Source organism: Oncorhynchus mykiss, chromosome 27 (genome assembly GCF_013265735.2).
Source record: "Oncorhynchus mykiss isolate Arlee chromosome 27, USDA_OmykA_1.1, whole genome shotgun sequence".
NCBI classification, from domain to species: Eukaryota; Metazoa; Chordata; class Actinopteri; order Salmoniformes; family Salmonidae; genus Oncorhynchus; species Oncorhynchus mykiss.
The window spans coordinates 15116511-15137895 of NC_048591.1; the positions used below are offsets into that span (position 1 = coordinate 15116511).

The following is a 21385-nucleotide window of genomic DNA, read 5'->3' on the forward strand; positions in this document are numbered from 1 at the left end:
TCACCGAGCACGTCGCTGGCGTTGACCTGCAGGATGAGCCAGCTGTGTCTCTGGTCGGCGTAGGAGCCGAAGATGGTAAAGATGGTGCTCTTCTCCCCCGGCTCCGTCAGCAGCTGGTAGACATACACCTCCCTGTCAGAGAAACGGAAGTCTGTCCACGTCTCCCCCTCATTGGTACTGAACCTGAGACACAGAGAGACAGAAGGTAAGTTGCCTTTCATTGTATTTATTTTTTTTAAATTTTTTAATTTTTTGTAACTTTATTTAACTAGGCAAGTCAGTTAAGAACACATTCTTATTTTCAATGACGGCCTAGGAACAATGGATTAACTGCCTGTTCAGGGGCAGAACGACAGATTTGTACCTTGTCAGCTCGGGGGTTTGAAATTTCCGGTTACTAGTCCAACGCTCTAACCACTAGGCTACCCTGCCGCCCCATGACCCTTTATTTAACTAGGCAAGTCAGTTGAGAACAAATTCTTATTTACAATGACGGCCTACCGGGGAACAGTGGGTTAACTGCCTTGTTCAGGGGCAGAATGGCATATTTTTACCTTGTCAGCTCAGGGATTTGATTCAACCTTTCGGTTACTGGCCCAACACTAACCACTAGGCTTTCTGCCGCCTTGTCCGAGTCAGAATGGCAAATCTACTGATTCTGTAGCGTGAGGCAGCAAGTACACAACCTGAACAGGATGCTAGTCTATAGCAGGGCCAACAGAGACAGTATGGAGATCAACATGAGCATGGTTACAATATTTATATGCTTTTTACACAACTGAGCCAAGCCAAGCTGCAGTACATTGGCCTGGTTACATATCCCACTGTACTGTAGTAGCTGGAACCGAGCTGGAAAGGACAAATGTGAAAATAATATTTCTGAGCCAGCACAGTACTGATTGGTTTGGCAGTGACACCGTGGGTTGAAGGTAAGCAGACTGAAAGTCAACGACTCAGGGCAGAGCTGCAGTGGGGGGTAGAGGGGTGTAATGAGGGGGTGATACACAGCACACTGTGTTGTTCTAACATGGGAGATATGGGTGTTATTTAGGACAGTTGTGAGACTCACTTGAGGTGTGTGGTGGAGCCCCCCTGGGCGATGGCCATGAGGATACCGCCGTGGTCACCCCACGTGTAGAAGTGAGGACCGGCCAGCGCCTTGAGAAGGGGAAATGTGAAGAACACTCATTAAAGCCGCAGTCTGTAAGATTGCTGGTCAATTTATATAGCTACCATAATAGACTAGTACAACTGTCAGGCCATATTATTACCAAAAATATTTTGCTCGTCAAGACACTTAAATGAGGTAATAAATACTATGTTCAGATTAAAAGTATGTTTAAAAAAAAGAATCATTAAAAGTCTAATACTGCTCTCGTGGAATGTCACACCATAGGCATCAAGAGCATGTGAAAATGTTCCGGGTGCTTCTGCTCCATTGTTTATGTCTTAGAGGGCTCCCCAGTCTTGGAATTGTACTCACGTCTTACAGACTGTGGCTTTAAATAACTGCAGCACCATGTTTGTGGTTGATGAGTAATATACTGTGGAGGAAAGTGTCCTACGCTGGGCATTCAGCATTGTGGCTAAGATCTCCACAGAAACCCTCTGGTATGAGTGGGTAGCAGAGGCAGGAAACATCCAACAATAACCAATGTCATGATTTATAGCTCATCATGTGCATAGTTACATTTATGGCGCACACACACACACACACACACACACACACATACATACATACACATACACACACACACATACACAAAAACAAAGCACACACACACTGACCTCTCTCCATCTGGCCCCAGCACTGCTGGACACATACACGTTGGGCTTGTTGGCCAGGTTCTTGCCCACAGAACCTGCAGAGGAGACAGACACGGGATGATCAGTGGAACGGCTGTGTGAGAGGAGGTGATGAATTAAACTATTCACACAGAGGGGGATCCAGTAGGAACACTACTGCAGCTTCAGGTGGAATCCAGTCCCAGCAGTATCCCAGGCTTTGTTCCAAATAGCACCCTATTCACTACATAGGGCACTGATTTTGACCAAAAGCCCTATGGGCCTTGGTCAAAAGTAGTGCAGTAGATGCATAGGGAATAAGGTACCGTGCAATGTGGGACACAACCAAGCACAGTGGCCAGCCCAGAGCACACAAAGCCGACAACAGAGCAAAAGTAGCTCACTATACAGGGAACAGGGTGCCATTTGAGGCACAGCCATAGAGAAAGGGGCGACTGTAGCATATAGCTGGGCGGCTCTATATAGGAAGAGAGTCCATCCAGGGTTGTGAAGCAGATGCTTGAGATCAGAAAAGTTCAAACAAACTCTGCCTGCCGCAGCCTACGCTCCAGTATGCTTTAATGTCAACATCAATACTCCTTACCATGTGATGAACCTATAAGAATGGTTCAAATCAAATCATTCTGTAGTCATTCTAGGGGGAAGGCCCCAAGGAGTGTAACGTCACATATCTATTCATCCTATGTGGATGTAGACGGCCATGTTGCACCGAACGGTGTGGCGTTAGGTGTTTTATGTAGTTGTGTACGGCTCTCTCAGTGTGTCTGACACTCATCCTGAGCGCTGGTTAATGAAGCCGCCGCTCTCCTCCCCGGCACCATCACTAACGACTGTTGTTCTTGGAGGCCATATCAACGGTGCTTTTTACAAATGAAGAAATGTCACAGGAACAAGTCACAAAACAAACGCTTCCCCCTGACAGGCCGCGAGGGAATGTTCCCCCTGACAGGCCGCGTGGGAATGTTCCCCCTGACAGGCCGCGTGGGAATGTTCCCCCTGACAGGCCGCGTGGGAATGTTCCCCCTGACAGGCCGCGTGGGAATGTTCCCCCTGACAGGCCGCGTGGGAATGTTCCCCCTGACAGGCCGCGTGGGAATGTTCCCCCTGACAGGCCATGTGGGAATGTTCCCCCAGACAGGCCATGTGGGAATGTTGGTTGTGTGTGGCTGGCTGGGTCCACACAAAGAGAAAGACGGTCTGTGTGTCTGTGTGTGTGTATCCGCTGGGTGAGGCAGTAGTAATTAGCGAATCCGTGTGTAAGCGATAACACGGACGTGAAGGGCACAGTGTCTCCTCAGCTCACCTCTCTCCCTGCACTTCTCCCCGTGGGAGTTATCTCCTAACCATTTCATTAGGTTTAGTCGCTCGCAGGGTGTAGAGGCTTCTTTCTCCTTCCAGACACCGCACAGCTACAAAGAAAATCTATGTACTCCGCGAAGCAGGCAGAGGCGGTAGAGACAGAGAGACACTTTCAGTGGATTAAACACAATGATGTGTCCAACTGGTACTAGTTTAGCCCGGTCAAAAGCTATTGCTCTGACTTGAGTACATGCAGTTACTAACACGCATGCACACATTCCCAAACCATGAACACACGGACTCAGGAAAATTTAAACACGAACGTGCACACACACGCTGTAAATAAGAATTTGCTCTCAACTGAATTGCCTGAATGAATAATGGTTCAAAAAAGAAATAAAACAGACGCCGACAAACGAGCAGGAAGGAGAGACTCTGCAGCTTCTCTAGGCACTCTAATTTCCTGTGTGATTGATTGATGGAGGAAGTGGTCCTCTCCATCAGATGAGGCAATAGCAGACGTTGCACCACCATAAGGGAAGTCATGTGTTCACCACAGAAATAGTAATTCTGTCGCCTGGCGAGTGGTAATGCTGAAGCCCTCTGGCACACGTCCTCAGTACCGGTATGAGTTCCCTTTGATACAACCTTTCTCTTTCTTTCCCCACTGTCATCCTCTCTCTCTCTCCATTCAAAGAAATCAGAAAATATCGGAGAAAAAATATAAAAAATCTATATACTGTTTTTATTTTAAATAAATAGTCGTTGTAGTTGTATGATGCTAGCCTCCCCACCTGTGGCCATGATGAGCCCTGGAGCTGACTCCTTGGACAGTACGGGCATCCTGCGCAGCTGAATGTTGAGAAGCTGGCTCCAGCGCTGGGCCAGGTGGAGGGAGCAGCCCTTGGAAAGCTACAGAGAGAGGGAGAGGATGGGGAAAGAGGGAGAGGATGAGAGGGAGAGGATGAGGGATAGAGGGAGAGGATGAGGGGGAGGGGGAGAGGATGAGGGGGAGGGGGAGAGGATGAGGGACAGAGGGAGAGGATGAGGGATAGAGGGAGAGGATGAGGGATAGAGGGAGAGGATGAAGGAGAGAGGGGGAGAGGATGAGGGATAGAGGGGGAGAGGATGAGGGGGAGAGCGGGAGAGGATGAGGGAGAGGGGGAGAGGATGAGGGAGAGAGGGGGAGAGGATGAGGGAGAGAGGGGGAGAGGATGAGGGAGAGAGGGGGAGAGGATGAGGGAGAGAGGGGGAGAGGATGAGGGAGAGAGGGGGAGAGGATGAGGGAAAGAGAGAGGATGAGGGATAGAGGGAGAGGATGGGGGATAGAGGGAGAGGATGGGGGAGAGAGGGAGAAGATGAGGGATAGAGGGAAAGGATGAGGGATAGAGGGAAAGGATGAGGGATAGAGGGAGAGGATGAGGGACAGAGGGAGAGGATGAGGAATATAGGGAGAGGATGAGGGAGAGAGGGAGGGAGAGGACGAGGGATATAGGGAGAGGATGAGGGATAGAGGGGGAGAGGATGAGGGATAGAGGGGGAGAGGATGAGGGATAGAGGGGGAGAGGATGAGGGATAGAGGGGGAGAGGATGAGGGAGAGGGGGAGAGGATGAGGGAGAGGGGGAGAGGATGAGGGAGAGAGGGGGAGAGGATGAGGGAGAGAGGGGGAGAGGATGAGGGAGAGAGGATGAGGGAGAGGGGGAGAGGATGAGGGAGAGGGGGAGAGGATGAGGGAGAGAGGGGGAGAGGATGAGGGAGAGAGGATGAGGGAGAGAGGGGGAGAGGATGAGGGAGAGAGGGGGAGAGGATGAGGGAGAGAGGGGGAGAGGATGAGGGAAAGAGAGAGAGGATGAGGGAAAGAGAGAGAGGATGGGGGATAGAGGGAGAGGATGAGGGAGAGAGGGAGAGGATGAGGGATAGAGGGAAAGGATGAGGGATAGAGGGAAAGGATGAGGGATAGAGGGAGAGGATGAGGGACAGAGGGAGAGGACGAGGGATATAGGGAGAGGATGAGGGATAGAGGGGGAGAGGATGAGGGATAGAGGGGGAGAGGATGAGGGATAGAGGGGGAGAGGATGAGGGAGAGAGGGGGAGAGGATGAGGGAGAGAGGGGGAGAGGATGAGGGAGAGAGGATGAGGGAGAGGGGGAGAGGATGAGAGAGAGAGGGGGAGAGGATGAGGGAGAGAGGGGGAGAGGATGAGGGAGAGAGGGGGAGAGGATTAAGGAGAGAGGGGGAGAGGATGAAGGAGAGAGGGGGAGAGGATGAGGGAGAAGATGAGGGAGAAAGGGAGAGGATGAGGGATAGAGGGAGAGGATGAGGGAGAGGATGGAGGAGAGAGGGAGAGGATGGAGGGATAGAGGGAGAGGATGGGGGAGAGGGAGAGGATGGGGGAGAGGATGAGGGAGAGAGGGGGAGAGGATGAGGGAGAGAGGGGGAGAGGATGAGGGAGAGAGGGGGAGAGGATGAGGGAGAGAGGATGAGAGAGAGAGGGGGAGAGGATGAGGGAGAGGGGGAGAGGATGAGGGAGAGGGGGAGAGGATGAGGGAGAGAGGATGAGGGAGAGAGGGGGAGAGGATGAGGGAGAGAGGGGGAGAGGATGAGGGAGAGAGGGGGAGAGGATGAGGGAGAGAGGGGGAGAGGATGAGGGAGAGAGGGGGAGAGGATGAGGGAGAGAGGGGGAGAGGATGAGGGAGAGAAGGGGAGAGGATGAGGGAGAGAGGGGGAGAGGATGAGGGAGAGAGGGGGAGAGGATGAGGGAGAGGATGGAGGGATAGAGGGAGAGGATGGAGGGATAAAGGGAGAGGATGGAGGGGGATAGAGAGAGGATGGAGGGGGATAGAGGGAGAGGATGGAGGGGGATAGAGGGAGAGGATGGGGATAGAGGGAGAGGATGGGGATAGAGGGAGAGGATGGGGATAGAGGGAGAGGATGGGGATAGAGGGAGAGGATGGGGATAGAGGGAGAGGATGGGGATAGAGGGAGAGGATGGGGATAGAGGGAGAGGATGGGGATAGAGGGAGAGGATGGGGATAGAGGGAGAGGATGGGGATAGAGGGAGAGGATGGGGATAGAGGGAGAGGATGGGGATAGAGGGAGAGGATGAGGGAGAGGATGAGGGAGAGGATGAGGGAGAGGATGAGGGATAGAGGGAGAGGATGAGGGATAGAGGGAGAGGATGGAGGGAGAGGGGGAGAGGATGAGGGATAGAGGGAGAGGATGAGGGATAGAGGGAGAGGATGAGGGAGAGGGTGAGGGAGAGGATGAGGGAGAGGATGAGGGAGAGGATGGGGGAGAGGATGGGGGAGAGGATGGGGGAGAGAGGGAGAGGATGGGGAGAGAGGGAGAGGATGGGGGAGAGAGGGAGAGGATGGAGGGATAGAGGGAGAGGATGAGGGATAGAGGGAGAGGATGAGGGAGAGGATGAGGGAGAGAGGGAGGGAGAGGATGGGGAAAGAGGGGGGACGAGGACGAGAGGGATATGGGGAGAGGATGAGGGAGAGGGGGAGAGGATGAGGGAGATGGGGAGAGGATGAGGGAGAGGGGGAGAGGATGAGGGAGAGAGGGAGAGAGGATGAGGGAGAGAGGGAGAGAGGATGAGGGAGAGAGGGAGAGAGGGAGAGAGGTTGAGGGAGAGAGGGGGAGAGGATGAGGGATAGAGGGAGAGGATGAGGGATAGAGGGAGAGGATGAGGGATAGAGGGAGAGGATGAGGGATAGAGGGAGAGGATGAAGGAGAGGATGAGGGAGAGAGGACAAGGGATAGAGGGAGAGGATGAGGGGGAGAGGATGCGGGAGAGAGGGGGAGAGGATGAGGGAGAGAGGGGGAGAGGATGAGGGAGAGAGGGGGAGAGGATGAGGGAGAGAGGGGGAGAGGATGAGGGAGAGAGGGGGAGAGGATGAGGGAGAGGATGAGGGAGAGAGGGGGAGAGGATGAGGGAAAGAGGATGAGGGAGAGGATGAGGGAGAGAGGGGGAGAGGATGAGGGAAAGAGGATGAGGGAGAGGATGAGGGAGAGAGGGGGAGAGGATGAGGGAAAGAGGATGAGGGAGAGGATGGAGGGATAGAGGGAGAGGATGGAGGGAGAGAGGGAGAGGATGGGGATAGAGGGACAGGGATAGAGGGAGAGGATGGGGATATAGGGAGAGGACGGGGATATAGGGAGAGGATGAGGGATCGAGGGAGAGGATTGAGGGATAGAGGGAGAGGATGAGGGATAGAGGGAGAGGATGAGGGATAGAGGGAGAGGATGAGGGATAGAGGGAGAGGATGGGGATAGAGGGAGAGGATGGGGATAGAGGGAGAGGATGGGGATAGAGGGAGAGGATGAGGGATAGAGGGAGAGGATGGGGGATAGAGGGAGAGTATGAGGGATAGAGGGAGAGGATGAGGGATATAGGGAGAGGATGGGGATGGGGATAGAGGGAGAGGATGGGGATATAGGGAGAGGATGAGGGATAGAGGGAGAGGATGGGGATAGAGGGAGAGGATGAGGATAGAGGGAGAGGATGGGGATAGAGGGAGAGGATGAGGGATAGAGGGAGAGGATGAGGGATAGAGGGAGAGGATGAGGGATAGAGGGAGAGGATGAGGGATAGAGGGAGAGGATGGGTATAGAGGGAGAGGATGGGTATAGAGGGAGAGTATGAGGGATAGAGGGAGAGTATGAGGGATAGAGGGAGAGGATGAGGGATATAGGGAGAGGATGGGGATATAGGGAGAGCGAGAGAGGCAAAGAAGGAGAGGATGGGGGATAGAGAAATACCCAGGGGGTATATAAGAGCGATGGATGGAGGGAGGATTAGAGAGGAGAGGGGGGATGGAGGGAGGATTAGAGAGGAGAGGGGGGATGGAGGGAGGGAGGGATGGAGAGGCGTTGTGGAGGGAGAGATGGAGTGAGAGAGAGAAGTGTTAGATCAATGGAGACAGCAATCACTCTGACAAAACACTCAATAAATAAATAAAAAATATAATACTATTTTCTAAGAAGTGAAGCTACATTTAAAATATAGTAATTTAGACCTTCTTATCCAGAGCGAATTACAGTCGTGAGTGCATACATTTTCGTGCAAGGGACACGGCCACTTTCTAAAACCAAACAAAACAACTGTTTACACCCAAACCCACTTCCCCTTTAGAATGCAAACACACACTGTGTGGCTGTTGTTCCTAAACCCTAATGTAGGTTCATATTACGCAGCCGCCAATCCCTTCCTCAAAGGAATCAGAGCCTCAGAGACTCAATGACGGCATAAAACACAAAAGGGCAACTTCCTGCTTACAGACATCAACAACAACAGAATTTAATTATGCTAAGACTTCTGCTTTATTGGCTCTTCCCCTCCCTTCAGACATGCCTAAATTAACAAGAGCGAACAGTGGGAATCTTGGGCAGATCTTAATTAGGGCCATGACGATGCCAATATCACGAAACTCGCTAGTACCGCGGAAAGGAAACAAAACACAAAGCACATTTAAATTATTTAGGAAAACAGCCCTAATGTTGGAAACAAACATCATTATGTTGTCATCCAGAGTCACCTGGATTTATTTTCTAAGCTACAGCACCCAATATTTTACATCCAGCAGGTTTTTAAAGGACCAAAGAGTTTGGTCTGCCTCGTGTTTTCATTTTTGCCATGGAACAGCCCTAATCTTAATCCTGTTGTTGATGTCCGTAAGCAGGATGTCACCCCAATGTGTATGATGTCATATTGCTAAAGCTGACAGCAGTATCCTGTATCAGTGTTTAGGAGAAACCCAGGTGGACGTTTTCTCTAACCACTGACACCGGGTCAGATGTTATTGTAACAGCTAGCTAGCTACCTGGCAGTCCAGTGTTCCTCCCAGGCTGTCGGCGGAGGGGGCCTGCAGCAGTTCCCAGGTGCCCCCCTTGTCGAAGGTGATTACAGAGCGCATGTTGTCCTCGCTGAGCGAGCCGTTGATGAGCGTGGCCACGAAGACGCCGCGCAGACCCTCCACGCGGTGCAGGTCAGCAAAGGGCTCGCTGGCAAAGTACCTGGGATGAAAGACACACACAGGTACACACACACAGACAGGCGGAGGTACACACACAGACAGGTGGAGGTACACACACACAGACAGGCGGAGGTACACACACACAGACAGGTGGAGGTACACACACACACAGACAGGCGGAGGTACACACACACACAGACAGGCGGAGGTACACACACACACAGACAGGCGGAGGTACACACACACACAGACAGGCGGAGGTACACACACACACAGACAGGCGGAGGTACACACACACACAGACAGGCGGAGGTACACACACAGACAGGCGGAGGTACACACACACACACACAGACAGGCGGAGGTACACACAGACAGGCGGAGGTACACACACACACAGGCGGAGGTACACACACACACAGACAGGCGGAGGTACACACACACAGACAGGCGGAGGTACACACACACAGACAGATGCGTGCGCGCACACACACAGACACACGATTAGCATAAAAAACAACACAGTATCATGTTCAGTGTCGTGGCTATGTTGGCCAAAGGAAACACGTGATCAGCTTGTGTCGTGAGGTCGCCTCACTATCAAGCTGCTCTCATCACATCTCCTGGCAGCTCGAGACGTGTTGGGAACGCCGTCATTTGAATAATTACAGGCCCTGGATGCACTACGCTACACTGCAGCGCCATGACAACAGGGACTCAAACATCCAGGATCCAGGTCACTGGGATGTAAACACACGCAAAGGCCCTGCTGTTGTTTACCAACACGGAGGAGAAGACAGCCACTCGAGCGGACTCAGCGTGGTCACGAGGAATGCACACCAGGAGGTCCCCCAGCTCTGGAATGATCAGATGTAGCTCTGGTCGAACAGCCTCCTCTCATCTCTCCTTCAAAATGGGTGGGTGCGCTTGATCAAAGTGGCTATACTTGATCAAAGGGCGTGTGTATTTGATCAAGGAAGGTTTGGTTGATCAAAGTGAGTTGTGTTACGTTTGTTCCAAGCAAGACACTACATATCTCTGAAGGCAGCCTACTAATTAGGCTGCCTTAACTGTGAGTCACGTCAACATATTTTAGACTTGGGTTCAAATAGTAAAACAATTTTGTAGACATTTTAAATGCTTTGGCCGATTGATTGTGCCTGCCTGGAGTGTCACATGGGCAGGGTTTGCACTTTTGGGACTTTTATTTTGATTGTGTTGTATTGGTATCTTTCAAATACTATCTGAACCCAGATCTCGCATCCAGAACACTGCCGTTTCCAAATCTATTCCTGGGGGACACACCTAAGGGGTGCACATTTTGGTTCTAGCCCAGCACTAACACGCCACTAACCATGGTGATAAGTCGATTAGAAGAATCTAATGGCTTAGCGCTGGGCTGAAACAAAAATGTGCAACCCATGATTAGTTAATAGATCAAGCAGGTGGGTTAGCGCTGGGCCGGCCTGACACAAAGTTGTGCAATCGAAGATTGGTTGACTAGGAACACCGTGCCAACCTGATCAGGGTGTGGCTGCCCGAACCCTCTGGGCTGTAGTATAACACATTCTCCAGGGACAGGGAGAAGGACAGGCCCTGGGTGTCTGAGATGTACAGGTGGGTGACGTTGTTGACGTGGTTGACGCAAACAAACACCTGGTCCTCCGAAGCGTCAGCGATGTAGTACTCCTGCAGGAGAAGAAGAGAGGCGCAGTTTTCCTTATTTGTGTAGGGCATTATTAAGAACAATAGGGGTGATTCTCTCACAACTAAAAGCTGATGATTAGAATTCAACTTTTATTAGACAAAAACATGTACATTTGTAAGATAAATAGTGTAATGGAATTGACAGTTTTTTACTGTGAGTGGAGTAGCCTAGTGAGGGCGGCAGGGTAGCCTAGTGGTTAGAGCGTTGGACTAGCTGACAAGGTACAAATCTGTCGTTCTGCCCCTGAACAGGCAGTTAACCCACTGTTCCTAGGCCGTCATTGAAAATAAGAATTTGTTCTTAACTGACTTTCCTAGTTAAATAAAGGTAAAATTTTTAAAAATTAAAAAATCTAGGCTTACAGTATTTTCTGTGATTGGTCTTGTGATTTCTGACTCATGTTAAGCTGTCAACGACATATTAGCTACATAGCATAGCATTTCCTTACAAATACATTTCCCCAGTTTCATCAACGATACAGTGACAGGTTTGTTCTCTGGACTAGGAGTCTACTGGGAGCCACAGAGAGGATGTTCTGGTGTGGCGAAGCAGGCCTGGAGACTCACTGTGATTGGGTGGCGGGTCATGAACTGTGCGGCTTTCATTGGCTGACGGTTGTAGGATACCCACAGCTGGACGGACGACGGCTCATGGCTCCCCAACAAAGTCTGGAACCAACAGATGTACAATTAATAAATCAATCAATCAATCAATCAATCAATCAATAAGAGACACAGAGCCATGGAGACGGCTTAATGCCTACCTCATAATTACGAATAATGTGACTCAGTTATTATAGAATTTGCATGTTTAGGTTACACCTTTGTAACCTATTCACGAAGTGGATGTGGGAATTTCCACGTGAAGTTGATAAACATTAGCAAAAAGGGCACTGACCACTGTCAGCGAAGCTAGCTAGCATGCTAACCTTATCTGGCTAGCTAATGTTCTGTTGCCTATTTTCTTTTACGAGGCCTATTCCATATCCAAAAGATTAGCCAGGGGGCGGAGCTAGCATGCTAACCTTATCTGGCTAGCTAATGTTCTGTTGCCTATTTTCTTTTACGAGGCCTATTCCATATTCAAAAGATTAGCCAGGGGGCGGAGCTAGCATGCTAACCTTATCTGGCTAGCTAATGTTCTGTTGCCTATTTTCTTTTAAGAGGCCTATTCCATATTCAAAAGATTAGCCAGGGGGCGGAGCTAGCATGCTAACCTTATCTGGCTAGCTAATGTTCTGTTGCCTATTTTCTTTTACGAGGCCTATTCCATATCCAAAAGATTAGCCGGCTATGGCTGGTTTGGAGCTGGATTTGTCATACGGTGCATTCGGAAAGTATTCCGACCCTTTGACTTTTTCCACATTCTGTTACGTTACAGCCTTATTCTAAATTTGATTAAATAGTTTTTCCCCCCTCATCAATCTACACACAAGATTTGATTTTGAGATTTGATTTGATTTGAATACCCCATAATGACAAAGCAAAAACTTTTTTTTGTTGTAATTTTTTGCAATTTCACAATTTCATAAGTATTCAGACCCTTTACTCAGTACTTTGTTGAAGCACATTTGCCAGTGAAAACAGCCTCGAGTCTTCTTGGCTATGACGCTACAAGATTGGCACACCTGTATTTGAAGATGTTATCCCATTCTTCTCTCCAGATCCTCTCAAGCTCTGTCAGGTTGGACGGGGAGCGTCGCTGCACAGCTATTTTCAGGTCTCTACAGAGATGTTTGATGTCTGGAGGAAATCTGGCACCATCCCTACGATGAAGCATGGTGGTGGCAGCATCATGCTGTGGGGATATTTTTCAGCGGCAGGGACTGGGAGACAAGTCAGGATCGAGGGAAAGAAGAATGGCGCAAAGTAAAGAGAGCTCCTCGATGAAAACCTGCTCCTGTGCGCTCAGAATCTCAGATGGGGGCGAAGGGTTCGCCTTCCAACAGGACAACGACCCTAAGCACACAACCAAGACAACGCAGGAGTGGCTTTGGGACAAATCTCTGAATGTCCTTGAGTGGCCCAGCCAGAGCCCGGACTTGAACCCGATCTAACATTTCTGGAGAGACATGAAAATAGCAGTGCAGCGACGCGCCACATCCAACCTGACAGAGCTTGAGAGGAAGAATGGAAAAAAAATATATATATATAGGTGTGCCAAGCTTGTAAATCCCAAAATCTAATCAAATTTATTTTATTGTCACATACACATGGTTAGCAGATGTTAATGCGGGTGTAGCGAAATGCGTCATACACAAGAAGACTCAAGGCTTTAATCGCTGCCAAAGGTGCTTCAACAAAGTACTGAGTAAAGGGTCTGAATACTTATGTAAATGTTATATTTAATTTTTTTAATTATTACTATAGATTTGCAACAAAAAAATGTTTTACCGGTTTTTGCTTTGTCATTATGGGGTTGTGTGTGTAGATTGATTACAAAAAAAAAGGATGTAATCAAATTTAGGATAAGGCTGTAACGTAACAAAATGTGGAAAATGTCAAGGGGTCTGAATACTTTCTGAATGCACTGTATAAGGGTATACTCTGTATACTCTGACTAACACTATGATTTATTAACTTAAATCGTTATGCAACATTATGGGTGATATTTGGCCATCGCCTTTCAGCTCAAAAAAAGTGGATTTCTTCTGATGTGGACTGTGGGTGTTTAAAGACTCAATGAATTAATCTATATGTACTGTCGGGCAGATTGTAAACTCAGTGGGCCAATGAGAACAATCAATGGCCAAATCTCATTGTTATGACAGAGAGACCACTTTGTTCAAGGAAGGAGAAGAAGGGGGTGTAATCTTTAATGAATTACAAGCAGGAAGACCAAAGTGCCGGGACTCGCCGCCCGTCGTCCTCCGGAACCCCAGAGAGACCTGAGACACTGGCTGCCTCCCAAATGGCTCCCTATTCTCTAGAAACCATTGGAGCCTGGTCAAATGTAGTGCACTATATAGGGAATAGGGTTCCATTTGAGCCGCTGTTGTGATGCGTCTCCTCTTACATGTCAGTCTGGCAACATAGGCACCCTGTGATCTGCCTCCCAGGGATTGGCTAGGCTCACATCAGCAGAATTGGGACGACTGACTGACTGTCTGGCCTTCTCATAACAACTATAATATGAATATTCTCTTCATTAAAAGCTGCAGGCAATAAATGTCAAGCATGTACACTCTTTACTAGATAGGCTGAATACACAGCCTAATATGATTCTATTTGCACACACACACACACACACACACACACACACACACCTTTACCGAGCTGGGGCAAAACAATATCATAGAATATGAGTAAAGGACAGCGTGTACATCAAAGAGCAGCCAACAGTTTTGCGGCAAAAAAGAGATGTGTCACACAGACATGGAAATCCCACAACGATGCTAACAATGAAGAGGACAGATGGCTTCGGTAATGCACTGAAATAATGCTGCTGGGCCACACAGATAACCACCACAGGCACACTAGCGGTGCACAGTTGGAAAGCAGGCAGCCAATAAGAGTGCTAGATCACTACAGGCAGACTCATTCACTTCATAGGATGGCAATCAGGTTTATGGCTTCATCTTGGATTAACTGAGAGCGTCCTCAAGGCAGCCAAGATAATAAATAAAAACAAACAAAACATGCGCACACACACAGCTTGCACAGTTCCCCCACTGATGAATCTAGGCAAGCATTCCTGTCCAGTAGTCTGTCTTTTTCCTGATGACCCAGCAGGCGCAAAACAGTGACTCCCTGTTCCCTGAGACACAATGTGTCTGCCTGCATGTGTGAGTCCGTATGTCCGTCTGCCTCACCTCCCCTGTGAACGCCTGGGTCCTCACAGCACTATTCAACCTATTGATTTATCTAATGCTGCTGTTAACGTTCCGTCTCCGTGACCCAGCGTGCCGTGTTCTGAAAGCCAAGCAGCCACAACAACACAATGTGGGCATGGAGAATACCAAGGGGAGAGAAACTTAGTCTCGGAAAAGACAACTGCTTCAATGCTTCAATGACAGCAGGCCGGGGGGGGTGGTTTCAACCACAGTAGCTTGGCTGGCTTCCATGGCTGAAAAGTAGTCTGATTATCTGTGGAAAGTGGATTCAAAATGAAACTAAACTATCATGAAATGATTATTCATTCATTTTGAAGTGTCATTCCATTCATATAAATACCAGGAACAGCTACTGAGCATCATGAGTAGCATTCTTATTGAATTGATTCACCTGTACATATTCATAGCAAGTATATACCTTCAGCAGTCTAGCTGCTCAGAACAGAGGCACTGTGCTTCCAATGCAAATGATGATATGTGAATACCCCCCCCCCCCCTTTCCATGCTCTATATCTAAACCAATAAACTAGAAGAACAGTTGTGGGGAGCACATGAAACCCTGTCGTCTCCAGTCCCCCTGCAGAGCCTGTGGGAGCTGTCGATGTGGTTCTAATGTTTGTTTATCCAGCCAGAAGGTAGCTGTTAATCTGAGAGACGGAGCCATTTCCCAGACCTCCCATTGCTTTTAAGCGGCACATTTATCTCCTCCTTCCCCCTCTCCCACTGGACACGGGCGAAGTGCCATTTTGTTTGTGTGTGTGTGTGTGTGTGATGCATCACATATTGCAGTGGGAGCTTGGGAAATGTGGGGTTTGGAGTCACACGTTAAGGAAGAGAGTAAAGGACCACTACAGCGTGGAGGGCGTCACAACCAATATGGCTGCTGAGGTGTTGCAACACTTAAATCTCCTTTTATGGGGAAAACAGAGGTCCAAACAGCAGCTTAACTACGCATTGCAATTTCACATTCACTGTTGTTGGTTTGCTCTATGCCGTTACGGTACATGAAACACGTTGGGGGTATTGACGCATCAGGGAAAGCACAGGCAGCCATTCGATAAGGAAGTCCTTGATCTTGTTACCCTCCCCCTCATCTCGTCTCCACTGAGACACCATGCAAATAAGAAGGAAATGTGTCAAAAAGCTCTCTGTTAAGAAACCTCTTATTGACATCCATTTATATTAAGCCAGTTCTTCCGGAGGACTTTGGAGTTAAGAGAAGGAGTAGAGGTCCTCAGTTCTGATTATCAATCATTACCCAGGGATCTATATTGTCAGGCCTGGGATAAAACTTGGTGTTTCTGGGGCTTTAATTAGCCTAAGCAGCTCGGTGCTGTCAAAAGCTTGTGATATTCATTACGGTAATCCTATTAGCTCCAGCCGAAGATATTAGTAGGGGCTGGGTAGTGGGTATGACTAGAGAGAAGGGTGAGAGTGAGTGAGTGACGAGTAAGCGTTGACTGGGCTGCTAATGGTCTGGAGAACTGGGCTGCGTCTTTGAGATCTTCACATGCTCACTGCTCAACCGTATCCCGGGAGGGTGGGCTGCTCTGTGGGTTGGGTCAGGCTGTGGGGGTCACAGACAGGGCAACTGTAGTCGTTTAACAAAATAAACTGAGCATCTCAAGCTAATGCTGCAAGGATATGACAACAGAGGCTCTTAGATAGCCTTATATTTACTATGTTAGTTCCTATTTATTAAATGTAAGGCTCTGGTGACTAATTTAACCACATTTACTGAGTGTACAAAATATTAGGAACACCTGCTCTTTCCATGACAGACTGACCAGGTGAATCCAGGTGAAACTATAAGGGATTATTGATGTCCCTTGTTAAATCCACTTCAAACCATTTAGATGAATGGGAGGAAATAGGTTAAATAATTTTAAAGCCTTGAGACAATTGAGACATGGATTGTGTCTGTGTGCCAGAGGGTGGGTGGGCAAGACAAAATATGTAAGTGCCTTTGAAGGGGGTATGGTAGTAGGGGCCTTTGAAGGGGGTATGGTAGTAGGTGTCAGGTGCACCAGTCTGAGTGCATCAAGAACTGCAACTCTGCTGGGTTTTTCACGCTCAACAGTTTCCTGTGTGTATCAATAATGATCCACCACCCGAAGGACATCCAGCCAACTTGACACAACAAATCATTGGAGTCAACATTGTCAATGTTGTCAACATTGACAATGTTGACTCCAATGGGGCGGTTCCAATGGGGGGGTTCCTCCTGCAGGCAGAGGAGGAGCCATGACAACATGTACCAGCATCCCTGTGGAATGCTTTTGACACCTTGTAGAGTCCATACCCCAACAAATTGAGGCTGTTCTGAGGGCAAAAGGGGGTGCAAGTCAATATTAGGAAGGTGCTCCTAATGTTTTGTACACTCAGTGTAGATTATCCATATCGTTTTTTAAATTAGCCTATTTTTGATTCATGTGAATGGTGTTGATTAACATAAACTACAGTCCAACCATTTGTTTGCGTTTAGCCTCAATACCATTTATAGAAACAATCCAAATCTACAATGAAAGTGGGAATATCACTTTCTACGAGTGGAAGTGTGAAATGATATAGCTTGGAGTAACAATACTAGCCAGAAAGAAAACACACACCGTTCTATCCTTTGGCAATGGAACAGATCAGCCCATTGGGAATAGCAACAGTACTTGAGACGGCTGCACTCGGCAACAGAGTCCTGATGAATGTGTGCCTGAGCGGTTATTGACACCCCTGGGACACCAAGCCACAACTTCATTAACAGCACATAGATCGGTCATTTCTGACCAGCTGCACTCTCTGGCCCTGACCAACAGGTTGGTTGGGTCACCCAGCAGACGATAAAACATAAACCATGTCGCTGTTCTGACAATCTGAGCGACCCACCTCAGGATGGGGCGGCAGCGTAGCCTAGTGGTTACAGTGTTGGACTGAAAGGTTGCAAGATCGAATCCCCGAGCTGACACGGAACAAATCTGTCGTTCTGCCCCTGAACAAGGCAGTTAACACACTGTTCCTAGGCTGTCATTGAAAATAAGAATGTGTTCTTAACTGACTTGCCTATTAAAATATATATTTTGTGGAGACCTTCATAGTGTTGTTCGCCTTGCCCAGAGAGAGTAGGGATGACTTTATGAAGTACGCATGTAGCTGTGAATGTTGAGTCAATTGATTTGTAAGAGACTGATATGAATAAAGATATGGTAGTTACAATGTAGAAACATATTCACAATACACAATGGGCATATTTACAGGGGTTTAAGAATGCATATTTACAGGGGTTTAAGAATGCATATTTACAGGGGTTTAAGAATGCATATTTACAGGGGTTTAAGAATGCATATTTACAGGGGTTTAAGAATGCATATTTACAGGGGTTTAAGAATGCATATTTACAGGGGTTTAAGAATGCATATTTACAGGGGTTTAAGAATGCATATTTACAGGGGTTTAAGAATGCATATTTACAGGGGTTTAAGAATGCATATTTACAGGGGTTTAAGAATGCATATTTACAGGGGTTTAAGAATGCATATTTACAGGGGTTTAAGAATGCATATTTACAGGGGTTTAAGAATGCATATTTACAGGGGTTTAAGAATGCATATTTACAGGGGTTTAAGAATGCATATTTACAGGGGTTTAAGAATGCATATTTACAGGGGTTTAAGAATGCATATTTACAGGGGTTTAAGAATGCATATTTACAGGGGTTTAAGAATGCATATTTACAGGGGTTTAAGAATGCATATTTACAGGGGTTTAAGAATGCATATTTACAGGGGTTTAAGAATGCATATTTACAGGGGTTTAAGAATGCATATTTACAGGGGTTTAAGAATCCATATTTCGTCAACGTTGGACAAGCTAAGCCGTAGCTCAAATTGTTAGAACCTTGCCTCTCCACTGCCCCAACCAGCCCTCTGCCATTTTATTTTCAGTCTCTCCCTTTCCCCATTCCGCTACCATTATTCCATGCTCACTCAAAAGGCAGTCGTGTGTTTGTGTGTGTGTGAGATTGGGCAATAATGCCAGGAATCAGATACGGAAGCATGTGTGTTTGGCCATGCCTGTTTAACAACACAGGGCTGACTGCAGCGAGTCTGTGTGGTCCTTCAGTGAAAAGCCCGAGTTTGCATAAACATAAATCATTAACCGTAATTGGCTCAGAATAGACTAATATTTCAGCCATGTTTTGATGGGATTGGGTGTGTCAGACCACATTAACCCAGTGTTCCACAGTACATGACATGTGGTCTTCAGTCTCCACATTCCTTACACAAAAAAAAGAGATCCCATCTTATCAAGGAGGGGTCAATGGTTTAGTTCCTCTTTCATTGCATAATGCTTTATTGGGCCGCATGTGGCCACGCAAAGCATGCTGGATATTTGTGACACAGATTCACAGCCAAGGAAGGACCGTCCCCATCCGTTTTAAAGCGCAGCAGTTGTACACCTGTGGCTTCCATATGACAAACAATGTGTACGACTGTATCACAACCAGACACTGCTGGGGTCATCTGAGGCCAAACCTTCAGATAGGGATAAGAGATACTCCCTTTAGAACGATTCACCCTCTATGCATGTGGTGGACTTATCCGGTATTTAAGCCAACCACTTGAATATGATGGGTTTGACTAATGACTTATAGTGCCTTCAGAAAGAATTCATACACTTTTTTAAATGGATTTAAAATATATATATATTTAACTAGACAAGTCAGTTAGGAACAAATTCTTATTTACAATGATGGCCTACCAGGGAACAGTGAGTTAACTGCCTTGTTCAGGGCAGTTCAGTTGTTTACTGGCCCAACACTCTAACCACTGCAGCCCCATTAACTAACTCCACATTTTGCTATTACAGCCTGACTTTTTATTTGTTTTCTTTTTTTACACACACAATACCCCATGACAAAGTGAAAACATGTACTTAGAAACTTTTGCAAATGTATTGAAAATGAAATACTGAAATATCTGATTTACATGAGTATTCACACCCCTGAATCAACGTTAGAAGCACCTTTGGCAGTGATTACAGCTGTGAGTCTTTCTGGGTAAGTCTCCAAGAGCTTTGCACACCTGGATTGTACAATATTTTCACATCATTTTTTTTTATTATTCAAGCTCTGTCAAGTTGGTTGTTGATCAATGCTAGACAGACTATTTTCAAACCTTGCCATATATTTTCAAGACAATTTAAGTCAGAACTGTAACTAGGCCACTCAGGAACATTCAGTATTGTCTTGGTAAAGGTTATTTTTTTTAGGTTATTGTCCTGCTGAAAGGTGAATTTGTCTCCCAGAGTCTGTTGGAAAGCAGACGGAACCAGGTTTTCCTCTAGGATTTTGCTTGTGCTTAGCTCTACTCCGTTTCTTTCTATCCTAAAAACATCCCTAGTCCTTGCCGATGACAAGCATACCCGTAACATGATGCAGCCACCATGATGCTTGAAAATATGAAGAGTGGTACTCAGTGATGTGTCGGATTCGCCCCAAATATAACATTTTGTTTTCAGCACAAAGTTAATTTCTTGGTAAATTGTTGGCAGTTTTACTGTAGTGCCTTATTGCATACAGGATGCATGTTTTGATTTTTTAAAATTCTGTACAGGCTTCCCTTTTTTCACTCTGTCAATTAGGTTAGTATAGTGGAGTAACTGCAATGTCGTTGATCCATCCTCAGTTTTCTTCTATCACAGCCATTAAACTCTAACTGTTTGTTTTAAAGTCACCATTGGCCTCATGGTGAAATACCTGAGTGGTTTCCTTCCTCTCCGGCAACTGAGTTAGGAAGGACGCCTGTATCTTTGTAGTGCCTCCGTGTATTGATACACCATCCAAAAGTATAATGAATAACTTCACCATGCTCAAACCTCAAACCCACCATGCTCAAACCTGTTAGATCTCTAGGGGCGCTATTTCATTTTTGGATAAAAAACGTTCCCGTTTTAAGCGCGATATTTTGTCACAAAAAGATGCTCGACTATGCATATTCTTGACAGTTTTGGAAAGAAAACACTCTGAAGTTTCAGAATCTGCAAAGATTTTGTCTGTAAGTGCCCCAGAACTCATTCTACAGGCGAAACCAAGATGATGCATCAACCAGGAATTAGCAGAATTTCTGAAGCTCTGTTTTCCATTGTCTCCTTATATGGCTGTGATTGCGCAAGGAATGAGCCTACACTTTCTGTCGTTCGCCCAAGGTCTTAGCAGCATTGTGACGTATTTGTAGGCATATCATTGGAAGATTGACCATAAGAGACTACATTTTCCAAGTGTCCGCCTGGTGTCCTGCGTGGAATTCGGTGCGCAATTGCCAGCTGCTTGTACTTTACCATTTGATTCAGGGGAGAAACCATGTGTCCAAGAACGATGTATCAATGAAGAGATATGTGAAAAACACCTTGATGATTGATTCTAAACAACGTTTGCCATGTTTTCAGTCGATATTATGGAGTTAATTTGGAAAAAAGTTCGCGTTTTGAGGACTGAATTTTCGGGTTTTTTTTGGTAGCCAAATGTGATGTATAAAACGGAGCTATTTCTAATACACAAATAATCTTTTTGGAAAAACTGAGCATCTGCTATCTAACTGAGAGTATCCTCATTGAAAACATCAGAAGTTCTTCAAAGGTAAATGATTTTATTTGAAGGCTTTTATGTTTTTGTTGAAATGTTGCGTGCTGGATGCTAACGCTAATGCTAACGCTAAATGCTTTGCTAGCTAGCTACTTTTACACAAATTATTGTTTTCCTATGGTTGAGAA

The 21385-nt window shown here is 47.1% G+C and overlaps 1 protein-coding gene across 2 annotated transcripts in view; it reads right to left on the minus strand.

Moving 5' to 3' along the window:
• Nucleotides 1–21385, minus strand: part of LOC110507083 (sortilin-related receptor) — a 70317-nt gene that overhangs the window by 25758 nt on the left and 23174 nt on the right. For both annotated transcript variants that reach the window (XR_005040090.1, XM_036965740.1), the window contains exons 7-13: nt 11358–11459; nt 10603–10772; nt 8931–9123; nt 3900–4017; nt 1789–1862; nt 1070–1158; nt 5–183 (exon numbers count right to left, since the gene is read on the minus strand). Coding sequence is in view for 1 of the 2 variants with exons in the window: in XM_036965740.1 (XP_036821635.1) it covers nt 5–183; nt 1070–1158; nt 1789–1862; nt 3900–4017; nt 8931–9123; nt 10603–10772; nt 11358–11459 (925 nt within the window). In the remaining variant the exon portion in view is untranslated. The remainder of the gene's footprint in view (nt 1–4; nt 184–1069; nt 1159–1788; nt 1863–3899; nt 4018–8930; nt 9124–10602; nt 10773–11357; nt 11460–21385) is intronic.